General features: G+C 34.7%; 1 protein-coding gene across 2 annotated transcripts in view; it reads right to left on the bottom strand.

The window, feature by feature from the left end:
• Nucleotides 1-22567, bottom strand: part of DYNC2H1 (dynein cytoplasmic 2 heavy chain 1) — a 355585-nt gene extending 333018 nt beyond the window's left edge. The window contains exons 1-6 of one of the 2 annotated variants that reach the window (XM_031961078.1): nucleotides 22188-22567; nucleotides 11572-11742; nucleotides 9750-9885; nucleotides 8400-8518; nucleotides 4294-4438; nucleotides 3757-3989 (exon numbers count right to left, since the gene is read on the bottom strand). In XM_031961078.1, the coding sequence (XP_031816938.1) occupies nucleotides 3757-3989; nucleotides 4294-4438; nucleotides 8400-8518; nucleotides 9750-9885; nucleotides 11572-11742; nucleotides 22188-22382 (999 nt within the window). In that variant the 5' untranslated portion in view covers nucleotides 22383-22567. The remainder of the gene's footprint in view (nucleotides 1-3756; nucleotides 3990-4293; nucleotides 4439-8399; nucleotides 8519-9749; nucleotides 9886-11571; nucleotides 11743-22187) is intronic. The other variant, XM_031961079.1, reaches the window with a different exon arrangement.
• Between the last annotated feature and the right edge of the window lie 4439 nt (nucleotides 22568-27006).

Genomic DNA, 27006 nt, shown 5'->3' with positions numbered 1-27006 from the left:
AATTAGTAGGTAAGAGAAATGGCTATAAATATAATAGTAATAATGATACTCGGCATTCTAATGGATTGATGTGAGTATTCCATTCAGTAAGGCAGATCCACATTTATCCAATTGAGAAGACTATTGTACATATCCCACAGTTCATATTGGGCTTCACCCTCCTGGAAATTTCTAACACTCCTGAGAATTAACTTGAGTTTTACATAAAAATAATACCATGGAGTATAAAGAATACCCAATAGTCTTATTTTCTCTTTCAAATATATAATTATTTTTTTTCTGACAATCTTTATACAACTTTCCCTTCTTATTCCTTGTTTACAAGTTGCTTTCTGAAAGGACTTCATGATGTCTCTCATGTATATGTCAAAAGTATAAAAAACAATCCAGAATAGGCCATGACCAGTATTATTCATATCAAAGATTTTCAATCATCCTAATGAAGGGCCACCAGGAACATCTAGTGATTGGCTGAACACTGATCAAATTATTAGAGGAACTCAGCTCTTCGGGACTTGCTCTTCAGAGGCAAGATTTATTTGCTATTGTTGATGATAGTTTTTGCTTTTTCCTCTCTTGTTCCTCCAACCAGAAGCAGCAATGGTGTCTTGAATCAAAAACAAAGAGCCATAGGAGATCTATGCTCACCTGAGAGAATTCAAAGACATTAGAATCCTAATTAACCTTCTTCCAAAAGATGGGAGGAATCTGAATCACCTAGGCTGTATGATCTTGGAATCTAAACTCCAAGAAGAAAAAGGAGATATGGAACAACATAAATTTTGAGAGTTGCCTCATGGGCAAATCCAACTGCAAGTTGAGAGACTTACTCAAGATCAAATAGCTTGAAAGCCTCAAGCATTAGATCTCTTAAAAAGAAATTTTCTGATGCATCTAGCTCTTTGGAAAAGGGGAAAAGACAATCTACCTAGTTCCTATATAGCAGGGCTTCTTAAATTTTTTTCCACTCATAACCCCTCTTCACCCAAGAAATTTTTATGTGACCCCAGATATATAGGTTTATAAAACAGGTATACAAACATTTACTGATAATCATGATTTCAAGACCCCCACATTCAGTTATGAGATCCCACATGGGTTATAAACCACATTTTTAAAAGATGGACTATATAGAATCAGATCCTAATACAAAGCTAAAGCTACCCAAGAATTCACTTACAAAACATTAGAAGGGAGACTTCTGCTGATACTAGATAAGAGTGAATGTTCTTTCTAAATGAGCACCTAGGTGGTACAGTGGATAAAGAGATGAGCCTGATATCAGGAAGATTCATTTTTGTGAAGACCGAGTTAGCACCCTGGATACTTTAAAATCAGTTGGAGTCAGGATAAGCAAAAGTCCTTGGTCTATAGGGGTAGAAGTGAAGGGAATGAACACAGGGTCTCTGCGACCTTTCTTTTTCATCTCCACTGCCAAAGTGTCCTTCGCTTGTCTTACTCCACCCCTTAATCCTTCCCACAATTCTCTGTATACACCATAAGATTGAACCAGCACAGAATTGTGGGAAGGGCCATTTTCCAAGCATATGCTAATAGAGTATTGTCCAATCAATAGGTAGCCTTAAGTGCTTGTTTGTCTGTCCTCAGTGCATCAACTCAGTTTCAACCCTTTACACATTTTCCTTAGTTCAAATCTGGCCTTAGACCCTTACTAGCTGAGTGCCCTTGAGCAAGTCACTTAACCCTGTTTGCCTCAGTTTCCTCATCTGCAAAATGATCTGGAGAAGGAAATGGCCAACCATTCCAGTATCTTTGCCAAGAAAACCCCAAATGGAGTCATGAAGATATGGACAGGACAGAAACAATTGAACAATGCCATCTCCAAAAAACTTGGCTGTAGAGAAGTGTGGGATGATAGAAATAAAAAACCACTATCACACTATGCTTTTAGGTTTAGATGAAATGCACATATATTATCCCAATAGAGCCTGACAACAATGCTGAGAGAGAGTCACTAAAACTATTACTATCACCACTTTGAGGAAACAGGCTCAGAAGGGCAACTTGACTTTCTGCCCTCTCTGATATGACTGAACTAGCTTTCACTATGTTTCTCACAGACGATATGGCTGAACTAGCTTTCACTATGTTTCTCACAGACGACTCTCCATCTCCCATCTCTGGGCTTTTTCACTGGCTTTCCCCAAGCCTGCCCGATTTGGTGCTCCTTTCTCACCTGTCTTATAGGGTCCCTTACTTTCTTTAAATTCAGCTCAAATACCACCTTTTATGGAAGCCTTTCCTGATCCCCCTTTAAGTGCTAAAGCCCTTCCTCACTAAATTACCTATTACTTTTTATTTGTTCTGAACATATATGTGTGTATGTATGTTGTTTGTATATATATATATATATATATATATATATATATATATATATACACACATATATATTACTCTTCCAGAAGAAAATGTGTTTCCTGAGAGCAGAGACTACATTATTTTTGTCTATGTGCTTAGAACCTAGTTTAGCACACTGCCTGGTGCTTGGTGTTTAAGAAATGATTGCGGACTAATTGATTCAAGTAACCATGGTCAAAGCCAGTAAGCTTTGGATGTGGAATCATTACTCATGTCTTCTTAACCGCAAGATAACCACACTATCCATCAATACATGTTGCTTGTAGATTTTAACAAAACATTTCAAAAAGTCTCTCATGTTATTCTTATGGAAGATATCACCTAAAGGCCAGTTAGTAGACTCCAAACTAACTAAATAGCTCTTCCAAAGAACTATATTTTCCATTTGGTAGGTTTCTTGTAAGAATACCCAATCTATTCTTGGCACTGGGATGTTTAATAATTTTTATTAAGGATATGCATAATGGCATTCTTAATAAATAGGCAAATAACAAAACTGGAAGAATAATCTGTAAATGTCAATAATGAACAAAAAGATTAAAACACTGGGCCAAATTCATAACTTCATTTTAATATGGATTTTACACCTTCACAAATACAATAAGGTAAAGTCAAAGGGAGATAAGGTTCATATGAAAAAGATCTGAGCATTTTAATAGGCTGAATGTCTATAATATGAAATGGCTATCAAAAAGCTAAAGTTGCATTTGAAGAACTAAGAAAGGATCTTACTGTGCTCGAAATTGACCTAAAGTACTTTGTTCAACTCTGGATGCAATACTTTAGGGATAGCCCAAAAAAAAGGCCCTAAAACTAGAAATAGAGGGACATAGAAAAGGAATAATGAGGCAAAGATGGCTGGACCACAGAATACAGTAAAGGGAGTAATATTCAATGAGACTGGAAAAAAATTGGATGAAACCAAGTTGTGTGGAGTTTTCAAAACCAAAAAGAGGAGTTTATATTTTTACCCTAGAAGCAACAATGAGCCCTTGGAACTTATTACATAAAAGAGTAACATATTAGACTAGATGTGCACTTTAAGGAAAATTGCTTTGGCAGCTAAATCAAAAATAACTGGAAAGCAAGGAGACAAAGCCTGCTTTCCATAAACAGATTTCAAGCAAACCTAACAATTAAGGAATAATTTGAAGATGTTAGAGATTACTTTCATTTATACCTAAAATGCTAACAAAATAAGTAAGGTCATTGAATCTATGTAGCACTTGAAATAGTAGATGGGAAAACTCACCCAAATCACTAAAAGCCTGCTCAATAGTCAATGAAAAATATGCATGCATCTACAGCTCGCAAAGAAATTACTAAAAACTTTAATGATTCAGCTTCATCATCATTAAGATTTGTAGACATTGATACCTCTTTAAGACGTTTGCCAAGTTTGTCAAGAGATTCAGGGAAATATTTCTCATTTTTCCAAGGATGTGGTACATAACGCTGCCACATTTGTCCAGTTAGATGATTGCAGGCTACTACCCATTGTTCACAAATAGTAATCCCAGCTTTTAGGTTATCTTTCACAAGATGAAAAGCATCTTCCCAGATGTTCAGAGTACCCAACTTTTTCTGAACAAACCTTCCAAAAGAACCACCTGAAAACAACATAAAACATTGTATTTTTAAAGAGTATTCTAAATAGTTTTCTTAAACACTTCAATACCATAAAAATTTTAAATAGGACATTTTGATATCAGATATTAAAATCTACTTAAATTTAATTATCACTAAAACTTATAAAAATACTTTTATTTAGAAACTAAAATTAACAGAATATATAAATGGCTTAACTTTTAAATAATTCATGTAAGATTCATTTTAATCAAAATAACTTAGAATAAAAATTTAGATTACAATAGGTTTCTAGCAAGAACTTAATTAAGTCTTCTTCAACAGTACCTATTATATCTAAGAGATGTAGCATTCGAGCTTCAGGGTAATGTTCATGCTCTGTTTGTCTCCATACATCATCAACAGCATCACGAGTGGTTTCCACTAAGTCTACAACTTCCAATAAAGAAAGACTGTCCAAATTATAAAACTCCTTTAAAAAAAGAATTTTAAACAATTAACATAATTAGAGATAGAATGTGATTAAAAAGATATAAAGAATATTTGAAAGGAGAAGTCAATATTTTAGGCCTTCTGTCTATTTAAGCCAAAATAAAAAACAATTTTTTTTAATTACATTAGTCAAGACTTTACTACTCAAGTAGATCACACCTTTTATATAAAGATGCATCAATACCACTATTGTGTAAACATGTACTGTTTTTAAGAAAAAAGGTTAAAGAAAAGAAAATATTTCAAAATCTCAATGTAAATCTACCAAAATGAGAGAGAGATATTTTTAAAAATAAAATTAAGTAGATGATTCAGTGTCTGAAGCATTGGGCCTAGACTTAAGATATGAGTACAAATCTGTCCTCAGATACTTGCAAGTTATGTGACTCTGGGCAAATCACTTAACCAGTTGCTTCAGTTTCTTCATCTGTAAGATGTGATATTATTAATATTAATAGTACCTACCTCTCAAGGTTTTTATGAGGATCAAATGAGATAACATTTGTAAAATACTTAGTTTACTGGCTGATATATATCAAGCACTATATAAATGCTAGTTATTGTTATCATTAAAATTTTATTATCATACTTAAAGAAAATTTTTATGGCTCAAGTGAAAGATTTCTTAACTGGAAAAAAAAAGAACCTGATGGCTCAGTAAAGAATCTTGATCTTTAAAGATATACTTCCAACATCATTTTATGTTACACTACTTCCATTGATTCTGATAGTGGTAGATACTCTGGAATACATCTCTAAAAAATTGTTAAGAGGCTGAACTCTTTAAAATTAAACAGGTCCCATCTCAAGAAAAATATTGGCATTTTACTACCTATAGTAAAAATGGATTCATTTTCCAAGTTTGGTGGCAGAGCAACATAGTTCTCAGGAACTGCCATTTTCTGACCTCAGCTGTTAGGATTACTGAGAAAAGATACCTACCTTTCTGAGAATGTACTGTATCCTGAGTTCTCCCTGGAGATTTAAAATTCATTGTGTCTTTATTCTTTGGTTATTGTTGTTGTTCAGTTAAAAATGAGCCCTTGTTTAGAGTTCTCTTGGCAAAGATACTGAAATACTTTGTCATTTCCTTAGCTTAGCTTATAGATGAGGAAACTGAGGAAAGCTGGGCAAATGACTTGCCTGAGGTCACATACTAGTGTCTGAGGCCTATTTGAATTCAAGAATATGAGACTTACTGATTTCAGACCCAGGGCTCTATTCACTGTACAATCTACTTGTCCCATCTTTAACCTTTAAACTCTGAAATATAGACCCTTCTCTCCACTTTTTATATGTGATCTTGTTAACAATCCCTTATCCTCCTGAATTCTGATCAGCCACATCTCTTATATTACTTTTCTTCCCTTTCCATATCCTTAAATAGCTTACCAATGCCTGATGACAATTCTATTTCAATCATAAACAATGCAAAAATCTTATTTTACCATTTTGGACAATGTAATACAGAAACCAGGACAAAATTTGCTTATTAAGCATCAAGATAAAAAAGATTAGTTCTCTGCTTTGGAAATGCTTGCAAGATGAAAACTAGAATACACTATGGATATTCCTTCTCATGCTTCCTGACAATGTGCTTTAGATAGAAAGAACTTTTAAGATATTTACTTTTGCTTTTTGCAAAGTAACATGACATGAGAAAAACAATTTGAGTTATTTTCACAGTTTTATAACTTTGAATTAAGCAATTATTTGGTTTCAGTATGGAGTCAGAAAAAGAAAAGTTAAGGTTTGAATCTCAATGGACATTTCTTAGCCAAAAAACTATGGGAAAATTTCTTGAATCCACCAAGCCTTGATTTCTTTACCTACAAAATAGCAATCATACTATTTGTCCTATCTCCTTCAATGTGTAAACCATAAAGATCTATATAAATGTTAATCATTATTCTTGGTCCCTTTGGAAAAATTTATACTAAGTAATGCCAAAACAAAAGCTCAAGTCTACAACAGTTGCTAATTACTATCACATAAAAGTTATATCATTATACGTTTGGGTTATGGTCATAGATGACAATAGGAGAAAAAAGTTTTTATGTCATCAGGAATTTTAGTAGCTATATAATTATCACTGGCATTTATATAGTGCTTTAAGTTTTATAAAGCACTTTATAAATATTACCTCATTTTATCCTTATAACAATCCTACAACAGAGGTGCTATTATTATCCCCATTTCACAAATGAGGTAACTGAAGCCTACAGGTTAAATGATTTGTCCAGGGTAACACAAGTATTGGCCTAAGGCCAAATTTGAATTCAAGATTCCTGACTTCAGGTTCTCTGTCTCTGCCTTGTTTATGTCTCTCTAACTCTATCTCTGCCTCTTAGTCTCTTCTGTCTCTTTTCTCTTTCTCTTCCCCCTACTGTCTCTGTCTGTCTGTCTCTCTCTTTCTTTCTCTGTGTGTATATATGTGTGTGTGTGTGTGTGTGTGTGTGTGTGTGTGTGTGTTTTTGTGCGTGTATATGTCTAGGTGTGTATATACATATATAATATAAGTAATATAATTCTAATTTTATATACACATATGTATATAGGTACATATGTGTAAAATTATAATGAAATCCCTCCTTTTCTTAAAAATTCAGTTCAAATACCACCTATTACATAAAATCTGTGCTAATATTCACCAACTACTGGTACCTTCCCTCCCAAAATAGTCATATACTAATTTTTACACATTCTGCACATTGTCTTCCTCATTATAATGTAAGCTTCTTTAGAACACAGAATGTTTATATTTTGTATTTGTACCCTAGCTCTTAGTGTGATACTAGCATATAATAGGTAACATACAAATTCTTGCTGATTACTTGATTTGACTTGTATCTAATTCACATAAATAATTGTATTATCTCCAGAATATAAGGATTGTTTAGTACATGCTAAAGGCTCATAGGCTTATAATTTTAGACTAAAAAAGTCTTTAAAGAACATCTATACCAATGATTGGCCAGAGCCCACAAGAAAAATCTAGCTCCATATTATATGGCTCACAGTTAAGAATGATTTTTACTCAAAGTATATCTATTTTTAATTATTTTATACAAAATAAATAAAATTCATTCTTATCTCATGAGTTGTAAATGGGTTCTAGTCTTCTGATCTTTTAATAATCAACCCCCTTAATTTTACAGATGGGGAAACTGAGATCCAAAGGGTTTACCCAAGGTCACACAAGCAGTAAGTTAGAGAGACAGGATTCTTTGGTGCTAAATTCAATACTCTCATATTATCTAATGTGATTTTATTTTATATTTTAAAGTATAGGCACTCACTTTTTGCCTTTCTTATAGCACTATATTATCACATTTCTGAGAAAATAATATGAATATAACCAAAAGATTAATTTATATAACAACATCAATATTGTAAAGACAAACAGCTTTAAAAAACTAAAGCAAAGACTAAGAAAAACATTTTCAGAAGAGCACTGATATAAAATGTCACATACTCTCTGACAGAGAGGTAAATTATTAAATTCACAGAATAATATATTTTTGGTCATGGCCAATATGGAATTATTTTTTGCTTGATTGCATATTTGTTACAATGTGTTGCAAGCATATTTATTCTTGCTTTTGTTTTCTCCAATGGAGAAGAATAAGGTGGGAGGGAGAGAAAAAAACGCTTGTTAATTGGGGAAAAAAATTTTTTTAAATATAGTAGTTGCTAGGATTTAAACTTCAACTGTAAATCTAACTATACCTGAGGATTTGCTTGAAGCAGTCTGGAGATGATTTTCAAAACTGAGGAAGACAAGTTTCTATTACATTCTAATTTATTTCTAACAAGTCTCTCAAGTAAATTTATTTTCCCAATAAATTTACACATTGTCATGTATTACCCAGCTTATATCTGTTCAGTTACTTTCCTGAAGTATTTGAATGAAACTCGAAAAACAACTTAAGTAAACATACTCTTGCAACTGCTTCAAAAAGTTCTTTAAAATAAGTGGCCCTTTCTTTGTTCATCTGTTTACTTCCACGATGTGCTTGCTCTATCCAGAACTGGAATTCATCACTTGGTGTAAGAATACCTAAAGAAAAGGGGGGAAAAAAGAAATTAAAAAATGAAAGAATTTTTTTAAATCATCAAGAGAAAAAAAGACCACCAGAAAACAGCTAGTTAGTTCTCTGACTTTGGTTAAATATGGAACTAAACCAATCTTTTAGGCATGCAGAATTACTACAACCAAAAAGAGTTTTCACAATCTTCTTCACTAACAACATGGGAAAAACTGTTGTTGGACACAGCCAATGTAAAATCTCAGCAAGCTCTGTTTTGATTTATAGTGAAAGAGGCAGGTAGAGGGCATAGCTTAAAGAGCACTAGAAGATTTGAGCTTAAAGTAAGTCTCAAATACATATTAGCTATGTGACCCTGGGCAAGTCACTCAAGCCTGACTGCCACCAAGTAAAAAAAAAATCTTAGTAAAATATTATATATGATTTTAACAATGCTATATGGCTCACATATCAATTTCACACATTTGCTATGGACGTTAGATGCTTTTAATTCTGATAAATTCTTAAATGGCCAAATTTGTTATTTCCAATATAAATATGTTCCAACATAAATATATCCCAAACCTTTTCTTCTGAAATTTAATTCTATTTGATTCTAATCTGTTTTTCCTACCTGAAATTTTTTTAAGTATCATTCAAATAAATTTCAATTAACAGTGTTAAATTTACTTAAAATAACTATAGGTAATCATGAATAAACTTAATTTTAAATTGTCTCCAGAACCTAGTAAATTAAATTGCTAGTTAACTAAGTGCATTCATTCTTTCAGGCCTATCAAGTTTTAAAAAGCATCTACTTTTTTACCAAGGAGTATCTTAAGCACAAGGGAGAATAGCACTCAATAATGATTCTTCCTTCAGAAAAAAAATTATAAATCAAAACTTAAAACACCTTAAATTCAAATATTAATTGCTCAGATGAAGAGTAATCATCTCTAATATAACTGGAGTTGAAATAGTTTAACTAAAATGCATTATAAGACAAAGGTTTTTGACTTATAATTCTACAAAATTCACATAACATTTCAATTTTCATGAATTACATTAACATAGATATTGAAAATTAAATTCACATTTTATTCCAAATCCACATAGAGACACTTTAAATACAGCTAAATTTAACAATAAGGAGACTGAAATCAGTGGAGTTTCATCAGTCTAAAAAGAGTTCTACAGAGAAAAATAAGAATGGATTAATTAGATCATCACTGAGATATGCCTAAATTAAATGTCAATATGAACCTCGTATATCATCTTCCTTGAATTTCATTTTTGATAAATTAGTATCTGATCTTCGTAGCACAATGCCCAATCCAGCTTCTAATTCACTCAAAAGATTCTGGAGTTTGGGATCAAAGTTTTTGCTCCATTCTTGATCCTAAATAAAAAAGAAATGATGGGAATTATGAGATATGATATTGTTAAAACATCACTCTCTTAAAACCAACAAAGAAATGTATTTAGTTTTTCCTAGTTGCATATTATTGTCATCTTATTTTTTTTAATTTTTTAATTAAGCAAAATTTAATTTTCTCTATCCAAACTTTCTTCTCCTATTGGCAAAAAAAAGAAAGATAAGACCTGCATAATAAGTATATGTAATCAAGCAAAGTAAGTTTCCACACTTTCCATATATAAAATATATATGTCTAGATCTTGATTCCATTCTAGCAAATACTTTACAAGCACTTAATGACACCTCCCCTTTCTTAGGAGGAAGGTGGCGTGAAGATTTTGTCAGCAAATACAATCCCTTCATTACCTGGCATTGCTTAAATGTTTTTATGTAAAGGTTCAGGGATATGGGAGAGGTAGGGTTAAGAGCAAATGACTAGAGTATAATAACCAAAGGCAAGAATAAAATTTTAAAATAATTTTAAAAGCTGGTCAAATTGATTTGAACATAGGATCATATATTTGTTTAATGTTGGAAGGAGGATCAGAGGCCATCAAAGCCAAACCCTTCATTTTACAAATGAGAAAAAAGGTACAGAGGGTGATAAGGGATTTGCCCAGGATCATATAATTAGTATATACAGTGAAATCGAACCCAAGTTATCCTATACCTTGTACTATACATAGCAAATCAACTCCAAGTTTTAAATTTTCCTCAGATATTTACCATGTAACAATGAAAAAATTCTCTTAAACTCACAGTATCTTATTTTCCTCATTTGCAAAATTTGAATAATAATAATAATAATATTTTAACTATCTACTTCAAAAGAGCCTTATTAGGAAAGTGTTTTAAAAAGCTTAAACTGCTAGTCTATAAATATGGGCTCTTAGATGTGTATATATTTATATGTATGAATACAAAGATATATGCACTCATGTACAAGCACATGTATGGATATATGTTGAAAAGATATCTTCACCTGCATGTGTCTTATATACATGCATGTGTGATACATATATTGCACATGTGTATATGTGCTGTGCATGTCAAGATCTGTACCTTCCATTTGGAGACCTTTTTTTATATACGTTTTATATATATATATGTGTGTGTCTGTGTATGTACTTATATATACAAACATCTATACACACACACACACACACACACACATACACACAGAGATCCCTAAAACACTTCTACTAAAAGGAAATTCTCATACATGATTCAGTCTTTTGGATAATATTTATATGCAGAGGGAAATTTTCATTTGAAGTTTCCCCCTTTTCTCTATTTGGCAATGTAATTAATTATGACAGAGGTAAAAAATTCTAATAAAAAAAATAACAATTATCAAAATGTTTAAATAGCTATGCTGTTCCAAAAGTGTGTTTCTTAAATTAACCAGTGAATAATGGAGATTTATAAAGAAGATTATTATTGTTGTTATGTTGTTGTTTTGGGGAAAAGGAATTCAGACTATAGTCTTGGAGAATTGCCTGGAGAACTCAGAATAAACACTTTACTCTTGGTCACAGAGTCCATATGTCCAAGGCAGCACTTAAATCCAGGTTTTCCTGGCTTCATTCTCACCACTCTCTCCACCATATCACACTGCTACTCAAGGGGAAAATGGCAATTCTATAACCATCAAAGTATATTGCTCACCTTTAGCAACATTGGTGCAAATACTTGCCGTACTGCTTGATAAAGGGAATTAATAGGTGAATCTAACATAGATGACACAAGAATATTATTATGCATATTATCTTCTGTAATGACTTCAGGTCGTAGTTTAAAAAACACCAACACTTTGTCTTTTGTGTCTCCAACATCAATCTAAGGGGATCAAAGAGAAGAGTTTAAATATTTTATTTGCATGGCTCTTGCATTTTGAAGAAACATTTTCTAATCTTTATGTAATCATTATATCCCTTAAAGAAAAGTAAGAATTATGTTTAAAATAAAATTCGAGTCAATCTATTTCTGCTCCTACCAAATCTATGTATTTATGTATTAAATCCATCACTTTTTATTTAATAATTATGATCTATAATTTCATCTACATATGGAATTCTTGGTATGGAAACATCTATTAAAGCATATCAGCAAATCCTTTCTAATTTTTCCTGACAATATTAGAAAGTTTCCTTGAATTACAGATTCCTACAATTAAAGCTAAGAGTCTGTTAAGCCATTTAGGCCAACCCCCTCATTTGAAAGAAAAAGAAATTGGAAGGTAATGAGATAGGCCCAAAGTCATACGGTTATTGAGCATTAAGAATCAGGACTCAGAACTAGGTATTTCTGAATGGAAAATCGGTGCACTTTACCTTGGTCATATAGCTAGCATCTCTATGCCAATGCTACCTCTCTATCCCAGTATATGGTAGACATTATGAAACCAGAATAAATGTTATACATGTTCTCTATTGCTTTCAATCAATTGTATAATCTGAAAATGTAGTCTACCTTAGAGAATCGCCTGGTTAAAAGAAAAATTGTGCCCTTCTCAAATTTTCAAAAAAAGATATCTTCAATTTTATACATACACTATTCTTAAATATTTTATAGAGGTAAAAAAATCCAGCACAGATCACAACAGCAAATATCCTCTAAGGTGTCTTTTTAAAGTCTAACCTTTTACATTCTTTTGGAATCTTTCCCTTGAAAGTTGTTCCTTACCTTTTTTAATTTTTGTCATCTCTAACAAATTTCTTCTGGATATATTTAAGACATATCTGACCACTCCTCCCAACTTCATTTTCCAAAATGTCACATCAGATATTTAAGTAGTGGAGCCAAGATATGATGAGCCGATCAATCATTTGTTATATATCTATTGTGGACTAGGCACTGGGACTGCATATACATAGATGAAATAGTCGTTGCCCTCAAGGAGCTTACATTCTATGGGGGTGAGGGAGGGAAGGGTAATACAGGCATACAAGTATATGCAAGAGCCATTCAAAATAGACATCAGATAATCTTGGATAAGAAGACACTAATAGCCCAGAAGTCCAGGAAAGGACTTCTGAAAAAGAAGGTGACAGTTGATTTTAGTCTTGAATAAACCCAGAGTTGAAAAAGATAGAAATGAAGGAGAGGCATGGGGATGGGAAAGCAACATGTATCAGAAACAGAAAGAAGGTCAGTATAGATGAACCAGAGTGGACAGTGGGAAGTAATGTAAAAGGAGAGCAGACAGGTAGGAAGAAATCATATTATGATGAACTTCAAGTGTCAAATGGAAGAGTGTGACAAGAGGTAACTTTTTCAATAAAGTTTATAAAAGTCCAGGAGAGCTTCTATAGTAAGATCTTCACTTTAAGAAAGCTTTAGCAGCTGTATAAAAGATAGATTGAAGTGGGGAGAGGCTTAAGGAAGGAACATCATTTAGGAATCTACTGAAATAGTTAGGTAAGGAGTAATGGGACCTTCAACTAGGAGGTTGGTTGTGTGAGTAATAAATTCCAGAGATATTGTGGAGGGAAGAAAAATGACAAAACCTGGATATATGGGATGAGTGAGAAAAGTGAAGGATGGCATGAAGAATGTTGGGACCCTCAATAGTAATGGGAAAATGCAGGAGGAGGGGGATCAGGGAAACAATAACAAGGTCTGTTCTAAACATGTTAAATCTGAGATGGTCACAAGGACGACAGTTGAAGGTATGAGACTAAAAGGACAGGTAAATATACAGATGTGAGAGTTATCTATATAGAGATAAGAAATGAACTCATGGTAGCTAATGAGATAACCATGACCGGGAAAGTATAAAAGAAAACAGGACCCAGGACAGTGCCTTAGGATACAACCCTAGTTAAAGATAACAGAAAACTGAGGAATGCCTAGATCAGAAGGAAAGCAAATAAGAGCAATGTCAAGAAAACCTAGGAGGAGAGATCACCTAGGAAAAGGTGATCAAGCAAGAAGGAAGCAAGATGTTCAAACAAGAAGCACTGACTCAGAACCTACTATGTGCCAGATGCTGTGCATTTTTCAAATATTGCCTCATCTGATCTTAACATCAACCCTGGAAGGTAGATGCTATTATATCCTCATTTTACCATGAGAAAACTGAGGCAAACAGAGGGTAAGCTACTTCCAGGATCACAGGCTATGAAGCGTGTTCTCACATGTTCCTGAGCCCAGGTCTAGGGCTCCAAAATACTCTATTGCCTAGCTGCTGTCTCTAGGTCAGCAGTATTAAATGCTACGGAGAGATCCAGAAAGATGAAAATAGAGAAAATACTAACATATTAGCAATTATTTCAGTGGTAGTTTTCGAAGGAGACATTTCAGTTAGATGGTTAATACAAACAGTTAAGTAAAACAAGAAGCAGAGATAGCAAGAGTAAATGGTTATTTGAAAAAAAAAAAACCCAAAACCCAAAAAAAAACCCAAAACCCAACTAACCAAAGAGCTTAACTAAGAAAGGAGAAAAGAGACACAGGACAAGAGCTGTCAGGGATGTTCAGACCCAAAGTTTTTAAGGATTAGGAAAATTCTGGCATGTGTGTAGTCACCACAGAAAGAATCAGCTGACTAGGAGAAATTTAAAATGAAAGGAAAAAAAAAGAAAGAAAAAGAATGATAGTGGAGACAATACTCCAGAAAAGAAGAGAGGAATTGAGATCAATGGTACACACAGAGGGGCAGTCTCGGAAGAGAAGGTATACCTCCTCAGCAGGACCTCAAGTATAAAGATGAAATAGTAGAAGGTCATGAAGGGCTTTATATTTCCCAGTAAGAATGATGCAAAGTCTTCATGTGAAAGGAATGAGAGAGCCCTTGGGAAAGCTAAAGAGAGGGAAGAAAACAGAATAGTCATTGTAATAAATAAAGTAGCAAATAAATCAGAAAGGAGCTTTTAAAAAATATTCTCAATGTTTAAAAGGGAGAATGTGGAAGTAACAAGGGGAGCAAGACATCTTCCAATTTTCTCTTTGGGACCAGTACCAGTGAGGAGAAGGTATGAGAGAAGATAAAACCAACACTAGAAAGATGGGGGCCTGGGAGGTCATCTAGGGGGATCCACGTCTTAGAGAGTGGCAGAAGATGGAAGAAGCAGAGAAGAAAAGTCTAAACTGAAGAGAAAGTTTGCTAATTATAGAGCAGCAAATTCCAAAAAGCCAAGGTTAAGGGGCTAGTAAATTTGGAATGTGATATTAAGGATTGGGGAGAGGGGACAAAGGGCATAGAAGGGAATACAAGAGCAGCCATAAGTGTTTGGCTACTGAGATCTCTGACAGATTCAGTGACACAGGGACAAACTAAAAGGACATAAGAATTTGCTACTCATCAGGGAAGGCAGTAAATGCAGAGTACATGTAAATTGGAGGAGCTCTACACGTTACTTCAAGTGAGGAGGATGTTAAAGGTCTGGACTCAGACCCTTGAAGCTCCACGGGTAGCATGATGACCCACTTGGAACCTGAGCATCCCAAACAATGGCCTGACCTTATATTATAAGTTCTAGGGCATTCCCTGAAAGGCCTGTCTGAGGCATCACCACCACCTGCCTAGTTGAACTGGATATGGAGCTGTTGATAAGAAAAGTCACCACAGAAACATCCACCTCATTTTCCTTCCAGGACTGAGAATGATTTTATTCAACTGCTTCTTATACTAGATCTCTCAAATGATCATTTTTCTCATTTTGCAATGCTTTAGCCTCCTCTGAAATAACTTCAATTAAACTACAGTTCAAAACAAATCTCCTATATAATTGTGATATAGACTCTCTCCAACACAAAGGAGATTTTAACTGAATATAAAAGTGATCTAAGCATAAATAGCTTATGTTTTCTACCAAATGTAAATTCATTTCCATAGATCCCACTTCCAAAATGTCCTTAAAAAAGTATTCTATGCATCACACTTTTTAATCAAGGTGACACATGAATTAAACTAGATTTCTTTAAATTAGGCCTATTTTAAGTAGGACAATTAATAGTACTTTTTTTTTTCAGTATCTGAAAAATATACAAATTCAAAGGAAAAGTTTTTGTAGTTCAGTTCCCAATATCAATTTGGCTTCCTTTTCTCCAAAAAGAAATTCTAAGCTTCTAAAAGCTTTAAAACAAAATGACAATTGTAAGGAGAGCAGACAACTTGTAATAAATGATTATAAAAACTTTTCTTGTTTTTCTTGATTAGTGGTTTTGCTTTTCTTGGTATCTCCAGTGCTTAGCAGAGAATTTGGCATATAGTAAACACTAATAAAAGCCTATGTTCCTACTAACTTTATAACCATCTTTATAACAAAAATTTTCATATTTTTGAGTCCTGTCTCTGGAATAAATATTTGCTGCCAACCACTGGCCATAGGTATTCATATTTTAAAACTGAATCTATAATATTTACTTTAAAAGATATGTTTAACTATCTAATTATAGAATTCAATGTTCTTTTCTCCATTCTCATCCTTCTTGATTTTCCTTGATAAAGTTTGTCTGAATACCACCAACCAATTCCTCCTAGACTTCTTGTTTCCATAATTATGAGTTTTCCTCTTTAGTCTCCTTTGCTTTATCAGCTTTCTCCTGCCTCTTATTCTCCTCAGGTTTCCCAAGCTATCTCTTCTACTATCTTTCCACATAATGTCTTGGATGTTTTCTTACTACCTCTCATGGGTTTTAGTTTTATTTTTATACAGATGATTCACAAATTTACACACACACACACACACAGAGAGAGAGAGAGAAAGAGAGAGAGAGAGAGAGAGAGAGAGAGAGAGGACTTACCTCTGTCCTGAATTTCAGACATGTACTGATAACCCATGGAATGGCTCCCCGTGGATATCCCACAGATATCTCAATTCAACATCTCTAAAACCAAACTCAATATATATACCTTACCATACCTGAATTTCTACTGCATGTTCCTAAGTTGACAGGAGGCCACACTTCTTTCTACTACTTAACTTTGTAACTTACAGTTTGCTCTTTCTCTCAAACCCCAAAATTCAAGAAACTGCCAAATTTTTCTGATCCTATCTCTGCCACATCTCTCAAAAATATTCCATTCTCTACACATACATAGCCACCACTCCTCAATTTGGTCTGCATCACTTAAACTACTTTAGTGATCTCCTAATTGTTTCCCATTTCCTTCCCCTCTCTGATACACAGAGGCATCAAAATGATCTGGCCCCAGATCTGATAATGTCGCTCTTATGCTCAAGTGCACTTGCTTCAATTCCTGGAAAATTCTTCAAAGGATCACTAAAAGATGTCTGGCAAATATTTAGAAAGTGAAACACCAGTAACAAAGAATCCAAATTTACTATTCATTCCAATTCATGCCAGACCAATCTCATTTCTTTTTTTTGACAGGATAACTAAAATAGTAGTTGAGGGGAATGTTGTGGATATAATTGTTAGCAAAACTGTCAATAAACAATTTTATATCTGTGTGAAGAAAATGGAAGGATAGAGATTGTACAAATAACACAATCAGATGGATTCTTAACTGGTCAGGTGGCCAGACTCTAAAAATAGCTGTCAACGTGGCAGACAGTCCCTGGCTTAATATTCCACAAAACTTTGCTCAGCCCTGTTCTGTTTAACATTTATCAGTGACCTACATTCATCATGTGGAGATGACACAAAACTGAAAGGGATAGCTAACACTAAGGGATAGATGACAGAATAAAAGAAAAATCTGGACAGACTAGAATACTGGATTGAACATTAAATGAAATTTGATAAGGAAGAGTATTAAAATTTTGCATGTGGGACAAAAAAAGTCAATTCCACAAATGAAATAAGGAAGAGGCCGGGATAGAGTTGATGCTTCTGAAAAGGATCTAGGGATTTCAGTGGATGACAAGCACAGCCTATGTCAGCAGTGTGAGGGGGAGTCCAGAATGCGAATGCAATCTTGGGCTGCAACAGGGATGGCACAGAATGCAGGAACCCTGCTCCCACTGTACTCTGCCCTTATCAAACTCATGTGATATTGCGCTAACTTCTGGGCAGCACAGTTAGAAGACATGAATAAGTTGGAGAACGTCCAAAAGAGGGCAATGAGAGTGATAAACAGTCACTAATCCATGACAGGAAAATCAGTGCACAGAACTTGGCATGATTAACTTCGGGAACATGATAAGTGTGTTCATGTTAATTTGAAGTATGCCATAAGGATGTGAGCTTAAACTAGTTCTATTTGACCCAAAGGGTAACACCATGAGTAGAAGTGGCAAAGAAACTGATTCTGGATACTAATCAGAAAAAAAACTTACTAATAATTCAAAAAACAGAATGAAGGTTTTCCAATGAAAACTGGCCAACCACATACTGGAAATGTGATAGCAGGTATTCACTTGGGTCTGGGCTTCCAGGGTTCCTTCCAACTCTCAAATTCGGTAATTCTCAAGATCTTTCAATGGTTCCCTAGTCAGGCAGTTTGAGGCCTTCCACAGTCTGCTTCCAAGAAGCTTCATACAACTAGCCTTCACACAGGCTACACACAAGAGGCAAAATGGATCACTGGGTCTTCTCAGAATTCAACACATCTATCTCTATATCTATACATTCACATAAGCTAGTACCTGGGCTCAAAACGCAGTCCTCTTTTCTCTACCTCTCTGTAGCTTTATTTTCCTTCAAAGGCTCAGATAAGTTACCTTCTTCTCTGTGAAGTCTTCCCATAGCAGTTAGTGATCTATCCCTTCTCAATTTTCCTTGTACTATTATGTACACATTGTGACCTTCCAATTGACTATAAGATCCTTGAGGACAGAAGCTATTTTGTTTTTATATTCCTATTTCCAACACCTATCACCATGGATGTCTTGCACACATTTTAATAAATTTTTCACTTTATTTTAATAAAAAGATATTTAATAAAAAGTGGTTGAATTGCACTCTTTTCTCTCACCCATTTAAAAAAAAAAAACCAAGAACACTTTTTCCTCATATAAATTATTGGGTGCACTTAAGTCTTCTGTTTTGAACAACTTTTATAACATCAAAGCAATGAATTTCAGAAGCACAGCATCTTTGATTCCAAAGGGACCTTGAAAGACATTAAGCTCAATCTGGCTTTATCCCATGGAGACAGGAAACAAGTTAAATATTCATTCACTAACTAAACTAAAGAAAGCATTAGCACATATATGTTCCTAGTTCTATTGTGCTCTTATTCCTGGAGAGGTTGGCTACTTATGATTTATGGTAACCACTCGTCCAGCAGAAAAAGTCAAAACATAAAAGTATCAAGCAATCATCGTTCTTCTTTGCAATCTTCCCCAAAATTCTTAAACTTCCAAACTAAAGTTTAAAAACAAATAAAATCCTAATTGCAAACACTTCCTTTTAATACTTTTCAAGTAATTTCTGCCTTGTATATGCTGCCATACACATTTTTACCCCTGAATCTCATTGTAAAATTCTGCTTGAAGGCTTTTTTTTCAATCTAAGGGACATTTTTCTGAATGCTGGCTTCTGCATAAATTTGTATAATTAACTGTTAGGAACTGAAAATCACAAAAATCACTAACAATGCCACAGGTGTAGCAGAATATGGCAATTATTGAAATCATTGCTTGCCTAATCCTTTCCAGAAATTTTGTAGTAGAAAGAGGATTGAACTTCCAAATAAGCTTGCTTTCAAACCTCGGCTCTCCAAATTAATGGCTGTAAATGTCAATTTCTTCATGTATAAAACATAATAAAAATATTACCCATCTCATAGAACCACTCTAGTAAAGAAATAAAATACTATAAATAGTTTTTAACATTAAAAGCTATATATACAAGTTATTAACTTGTCTATCTCTCTCCTCCTCTGAAAAAGAATTACATTAATATCTCCACTTTGTCATAGGGCTAAAGTCAGTCATCAACAAGCATTTATTAAGCCCTTATTACTATTATTACTGTGTGCCAGGTTCCTAGGATACAAAGATCCCTTGACCTCAAAGTCAAAGGAGGGAGACAACATGCAAATATATTATATACATATCTTTAAGACATATGAAATATAAATGGAAACAAACTCAGTGGAAAAGCACTAACAATAAAGGGGGCCCAGAAAATGCTTCTTGTCCACCTAAGAGTACTCTGTGATAGATTATTGGGGCCTAGAGTCAGGAAGACCTGAATTCAGAGCCAGATCAGATACTTGCTAGCTATATTGTATTTATTTCCATAAGTTTTTTCATCTGTAAAATGGGATAATAGCACCTACCTCTCAGGGTTATTGACAGGATCAAATAAAATAACATTTGAAAAGCACTTAGCACGATGCCTTGCAATAGTAGGTGCTATATAAATGTCTATTATTTTCCCTTTCCCTTCCTGTAGAAGCTGAATCTTGAAAGAGGCCAGAGAAGCCAGGAGGTGGAGTTGATGATAGAGCATTCCAGGCATAGAGTGCATCCAATGAAAAAAAGTATGAAAAGATGGAGTGTCCTGTGCCAGATACAGCAAGACAACTGTAGCTGAATCACAGAGGAAGAAAAAAAAATATAAGAGAAAAAATAGTAGGAATGGGACAGGTTGTAAAAGGCTTTAAATGTCACACAAAACATTTTATATTTGATTCTGGAGGAAAGAATAAAATGCTCTGTAAACCTTATGGCCATGTATAAATATGTTAGTATTTTATAGCAATTTAAAGAATAGAGCCTACAGTCAGGATGATCTGAGTTCAAATTTTGCATCAGGTATTTATTAGGTAAATGTGTGACCTAGCGTAAACCCCTTAACTTTTCTGTCTCAGTTTCCTCATCTGTAAAATGTGGATAACAATACTTTTCAGCATGTGTGTAAGGATAAAATCTGCTAATATTTTTTTTATTTATTCTGCCAACCTTAAAGAGGTACATATATTCTAATTATTAATTTAACTACAAAAGGAAATGAAGGAAATAATAAAAGCAGTTTCTTAAAAAAAAATTGTAGAATGGCATGAAATTAACGATGTAATTAATTAATTAATTAATGTATTCACTAGAGTGAATAATTTAGGCCAGCCTTGGAGTCAAGTCCAGTCTGAATATTTTGACTAAGGTAGATCAGATGACTTCTTAGTAGCAGTTAAATTGTAAATTCAGTCAGGATTCATAGCCCAATTCTGTTATCACCCCTACTGGGAGAGGCAAAGGCCAGTGTACAGCCAGAGTTCTAAATTGCAGTAGGGCTAATGCCAATCAAGTGGGTGTCCACCCTAAATCTGGCACCAAAACTCCTAGGAAATCACCAGGGGCCACCAGGCTGCCTTAAGAGAGGCTCACATATCAAAAACAGGGTTAATTAAAGCTTTCCTGCTGCTCCGGTCATGGATGGCCCCTCCATTTTCTACTCTTGTTGGGAGATTCAGTCTCAAAAAATAAAAAACAAACAAAAACAAAAACGCCTTTGTAAATTTCAAAGGAGATGTCAATTTCTTGTTGGAGGTAATTTCCACACAGGTATTCTGACTGGAAATGTGGAGGGGTGGCAATTTGCGCACGGAATCTTGTGGGTTGCAAACAGGTCTTAAATTCCGAAATGCTTTTTATAACTTACTAGAAAATCTTACTTCTAGAGTAGTTAAATGACTCAGTGGATAGATAGATAGATAGATAGATAGATAGATAGATAGATAGATAGATAGATAGCACAAGGCCTGGAGTCAAGAAGATCTGAACTCAAATGTGACCTCAGTCTGTTACTAGCTGTGTGATCCCGGGCAAATAATTTAATCTCTGCGGGAGTTAATCCACTTTAGTAGGAAATGGCAAGCAACTCAGGTATCTCTGCCAAGAAAGGATCCACCTCATCACAAACAGTGGACACGAGGGAACCACAACAAAGCAAATCTTAATTCTTAATCCACCGTGATCGTGAGCAATCGTCCCAAATAAACAACGCAGCCGAGGTACTAGTATCGCAAAAAGTCCGTTAACTAATCTAAACTTTCCTACACTTCGAACAGTGTTCAAGCACAAGGGACTTGAGCAGCCAAAATCCCAAACACGCTCTCATTAAGATGTGTGTCAATACAGACACGGAAAAGCTCTGCGGCTTTACCTCTGAGGCCCATACCTGGCCCCGAGGGAGAGAGAGAGTTGGGCACTACACATCCAATGGCCTGCCTTAACTTTTACTCTAGAGGCCAGGGGCCAAATCCCCGGCCCGGCCCCGTTAGATGCACCGACACGCGCAGCGCCACGGCAGGGAAGGAGAGGCGGCTGCACCCGCGGCCCGGGAGCCCGTCCCCTCGGAGCTCCCCAGGCCGCGGCGCAGTGAGCTCCGCAGCAGCATCCCAGGCGCGCCCGGCGGCTGCGTACCGTGTTGGACAAGGAGATCCCCGTCTCCATCCGCTGCGCCCGCAGCAGCTGCTGATTCCCGTCGTCCAGGAAGTTATTGACTTCGGCGCAGCTGAGCTGGTGAGGGAGCTCGTAGGGCTCCGACAGCATCCCGAAGTAGTTCTGGATAGTGGTGAAAAGGAAACGCTTCCGAGCGTCTCCCGCTCCGGTCGCCATGATCCCGACGGGGAGGGAGGGAAAGAAGGAAGGAAGAAGCAGCAAGTTCGGAGGGAAGTTCAGGGGACGGATCCGAGCCTAGGCCGAAACTCGGCATCTGCAGTGGGGGCCTGAGAGCTTTACGGTTGCCTAGAGCCGTTGCTATGGCGACCGATCACTACGGCTGCGCAGAAAGCGCCTCTGGCGCGCGCGCGTGTACGAGCGCGCCCGCCAAAAGGAGTCAATCGACTAAATCGGAGTTCCTCTGCAGAGCACCGCAGCTATCGATTCTTGGAAATTTTCCTCCTCCCTATATGTTACCCTTCCTTCTAAACCCGACTGTCCTCAAGTCAGCCGCTTTCTTTTTGAGATGCGTAGGAATTTCTAAGCCTCATATTACGTTTTTGCGTTTAATTTATCCTTGCCCTGCTGTATAATGGAAGGCCTGGAAAACAGGAACTGCGCAGAGTAGATGATTAGTTAATATTTATTAGATACATACTTACGGTTCCTTTTTTTTTTTTTTCATCCCTTTGCAGTACCAGCTTTTAAAAAATATTTATATAGTTTTATCATTTTTAAACACCTAAATTTTCCCTTGTATACTTTTTTCCTCCTTATTTTCAAAGAGCCATCCTTTATGACAAAGAATATTGTAAGAAAAAAAAAAAAAAGGAGGGGACTGGGGAATGAACAAAACATCAATACATGGGGAAAAAATGTGCAACGTTACACACCAGTAGATCCCCACTCTGCAAAAAAAATGAAAAGAGGTGGGGAGATGTCTTCTCATGGCTTTTGAAGAGGCTATACTTGCTCTTTTTAAGTTTCCAATGTGTACTTCAATTGTTTGTGTTTGTTCTTCCCATCTCTGGTTATTGAATATATTTTTATTTAATTTTTAATTTATAGAATAAAATAATCATTTCTATAACAATAACATTTTTAATTATTGCACTTGTATATTGTTTTCCTGGCTCTGCATCAGTTTATGCAAATACGTCCATACTTCTTTATTAATTTTATTACTAGTTTGTTACAGCACAGTAATAGTCCATTATATACATGTACCATGTTTTTTAGCCACTTCCCCAATCAATGGACCCCTATTTCTTTTTCTGACTCTTTGCTACCACCACAAAAAAAAAAAAAAAAAAAACTATTGCCGATTTTGAACCTGAATCTGGTACCCTTTGTTTCTCTAGTTCTCATATTTATGTAATAAAAAAAAATCATTTCCAAAGTCACTTAAATCCAATTCAATCGGACATATCATTTTTTACATATATCACTTCATCCATGTCATGGCATCACCTCTCTGAAGGCACGGTCCTCTTCCAGAACAAAAGACAAACAAGAATTGTACCATTTATTCCTACTCACACTGATTTTCATTCACAATTTACGGTGTAATCAGACACAATCACTCCTTGTCTTCTTCCTCAGACACGAAACACACACACATACACACATTTCAGAAGCAACAACACCTATAAAACTATATAAGTACAGCCTAATGCTGAAACTAGAAATACCAGAATAGCTACATTCATTAAATCAATAAGAGAGATTTGAGGAAACTATTAGATACAATCCCTATTGCCTCTAGGTTTACTTTTCTGCCTTTTTAAAACAACCTTGACTCCAACTTACCTTTCAAGGCTTACACATTATTCCCTATCCACACATTAAGGTCCAGCCTCCAAATATTTAAATATGATAACCAACCTGACCTCATACAGTCTTTCCCTTCCCAACCCAGTGATTCTGAACTATAAGATGCCATTGTTTAAATCTCACTTTCATCACTAACCACTCCCTTATTCCCTTCCCTCAAACCATCTCCATTAATATTCCATTCTAAAGCAGCTCATCCTTTCCCTCCTCTAAAAATGGACTGCTTTCATGAACTCTGAAATTTTTTTATCTGATTATAACTTAGTCATTCTACCTCTTTCCCTGCCTTACAGCCTCAAAATCTATTCTCCATTCTCATTCTAACCTCCAATTCTTCCACCCCTCGGGTTTCTTTTTTAATTAGCACTAACTATACTGCCTTCCTTTCTCCATTTTGACCTCTTGGTAAACCAGTTCAATTCTAAATTTACTCTCTTATTGAATAACTTATTGTTCTCTACCAAGCCTCAATCTGGGATTATTACCACTATTTGGTGATTTGCTTTTACTCATATATTACCAAATGAAATGGGGGAAAATCACAAAATCATTTAATTTAAACTAGGTTCACTACAAGTTTATGTTACATTATCTCAATTGGGCTCTCACTACTGCTAAGAAATTCTTTTATACCTTCCTAATTGACTTACTATTCTAATCACACATTGGCTTTTCTAAACTTTTTCATCTCTCCTAAAACCTTCCATATATAATTTCCATTTTCCCTACCATATCAGCTGAAAACTTTATCTTCTATTCCACTGAAAAAATTTAGGCCGTTCACCAAGAACTCTCTTCTACCTTCCTTCACAACTACATTACCTCGGTACCTTCTGCCATTAACTACACCTTCATACCTGTCTCATATGAAGAGGTGACCCTTGTCTGTCAAAACTTTCTACATGCACGAGTGATTCCATTCCATTCCCTCTTCTCCAGTGCATTTCTTTCTCTTATCACCCCGACCATCTTACTTAATTTCAAACTCTCTCTCTACTGGACATTTCCTTAATGCTTACAAATATGTCCATGTCATCCCATCCTCAGAAAACTATCACTTGCTCAATTCATCACTGTTTGCTATCATCTTATATCTCCTACCTTTTCTGGCTAAAGTCCTTGAAAAGGCTATCTATAATTAATTGTTTTCATTTGCTTTCCCTACCTTCTCATTTAACTCCCTGCAGTCTGGTTTTTCATCTTATCATTCTACTGAAAGTGCTTTCTCCAAAGTTATCAGTGAATAGTAAATGCATCTTTTTCAGATCATGATGCAATGAAAATTAAATGGAATAAAAAATCAGAGAAAAACAGACCAAAAATTAAATGGAAACTAAATAATCTAATCCTAAAGAATGAGTGGATGAAGCAACAAATCTTAGACACAATTGCTAATTTCATCTAAGAAAATGACAATGAGATAACATACCAAAATTTATATGATGAAGTCAAAGAAGTTCTTAGCGGAAATTTTATATCTCTAGATGCTTGCTTGCATAAAATAAAATGAAGATCAACAAATTGGGCATGCAACTAAAAAAGCTAAAAAAAGAAATTAAAAAGCCACAAATACCACATTTGAAATTCCAAAAATAAAAGGGGAGATTAAATTGAAAATAAGAAAACTGTTGAATTAATAAATAAAACTAAGATTTGTTTTTATGAAAAAACCAACAAAATAGATAAACCTTTAGTTAATTTGAATAGAAAAAGGAAAGAAGAAAATCAAATTACTAGTATCAAAAATGAAAAAGGTGAACTTTCCATCAACGAAGAGGAAATTAGAACAATAATTAGGAGCTATTTTGCCCAACTAAATGTCAATAAATCTGACAATCTAAATAAAATGGATGAATACTTACATAAACATAGATTGCCCAGATTAACAGAGGAGGAAATAAATTATTTAAATAGTCCTATTTTAGAAAAAGAAATTGAACAGATTATTAATCAACTCCCTAAAAAAAATCTCCAGGACCAAATGGATTTACAAGTGAATTCTACCAAACACTGAAAGAACAATTAATTCCAATACTATGCACACTATTTGGAAAAATGGGGAAAGAAGGAATACTACCAAATTCTTTTTATGACACAGATATGGTACTGATACCTAAACCAGGTAGAGTCAAAACAGGGGGAAAAAATATAGACCAATTTCCCTAATGAATATTGATGCAAAATTCTTAAATAAAATGTTAGCAGGGAGATTACAGCAAGTCATCACCAGGATAATACACCATGATCAGTTAGGATTTATATTAGGAATACAGAGCTAATTAAATATTAGAAAAACTATTAGCATAATTGACTTTATTAATAACCAAACTAACAGAAATTATATGATTATCTCAATAGATGCAGAAAAAGCTTTTGACAAATTCAACATCCATCCTATTAAAAACACTAGAGAGTATAGAATAAATGGAGTTTCACTTAAAATGATCAGTAGCATCTATTTAAAACCATCAGCAAGCATTATATGTGTTGGGGATAAATTAGAACTAATTTCAATAAGATCAGAGGGGAAACAAGTTTACCCAGTATAACCATTAGTATTCAATATTGCATTAGAAATATTAGTTTTAGCAATAATAGAAGGAAAAAAGTAAAATAGAGTAGGCATTAAGGACACAGAATTATTACTGTTTGCAGATAATGTGATAGTATAGTATAGTATACTATAGTGTATATATACTATATATATATATATATATATATATATATATATATATATATATATATAATATAGTAACAGAGTCCTAGTGAATTGATCAAAAACTGCTGGAAACAGTTAAGGACTTTAGCAAAGTTGAAGGATACAAATAAAGTCCACATAAGTCATTAGTATTTCTATATGTTATCAACAAAGTCCAGCAGCAAGAGATACAAAGAGAAATTCCATTTAAAATATCCATAAATAATATAAAATATTTGGGAATTTATTTGCCAACACAGAGTCAGGAAC

This window comes from Sarcophilus harrisii, chromosome 3, assembly GCF_902635505.1.
Source record: "Sarcophilus harrisii chromosome 3, mSarHar1.11, whole genome shotgun sequence".
In the NCBI taxonomy this organism is placed as follows: Eukaryota; Metazoa; Chordata; class Mammalia; order Dasyuromorphia; family Dasyuridae; genus Sarcophilus; species Sarcophilus harrisii.
This window is presented reverse-complemented; position numbering and strand designations above follow the sequence as displayed.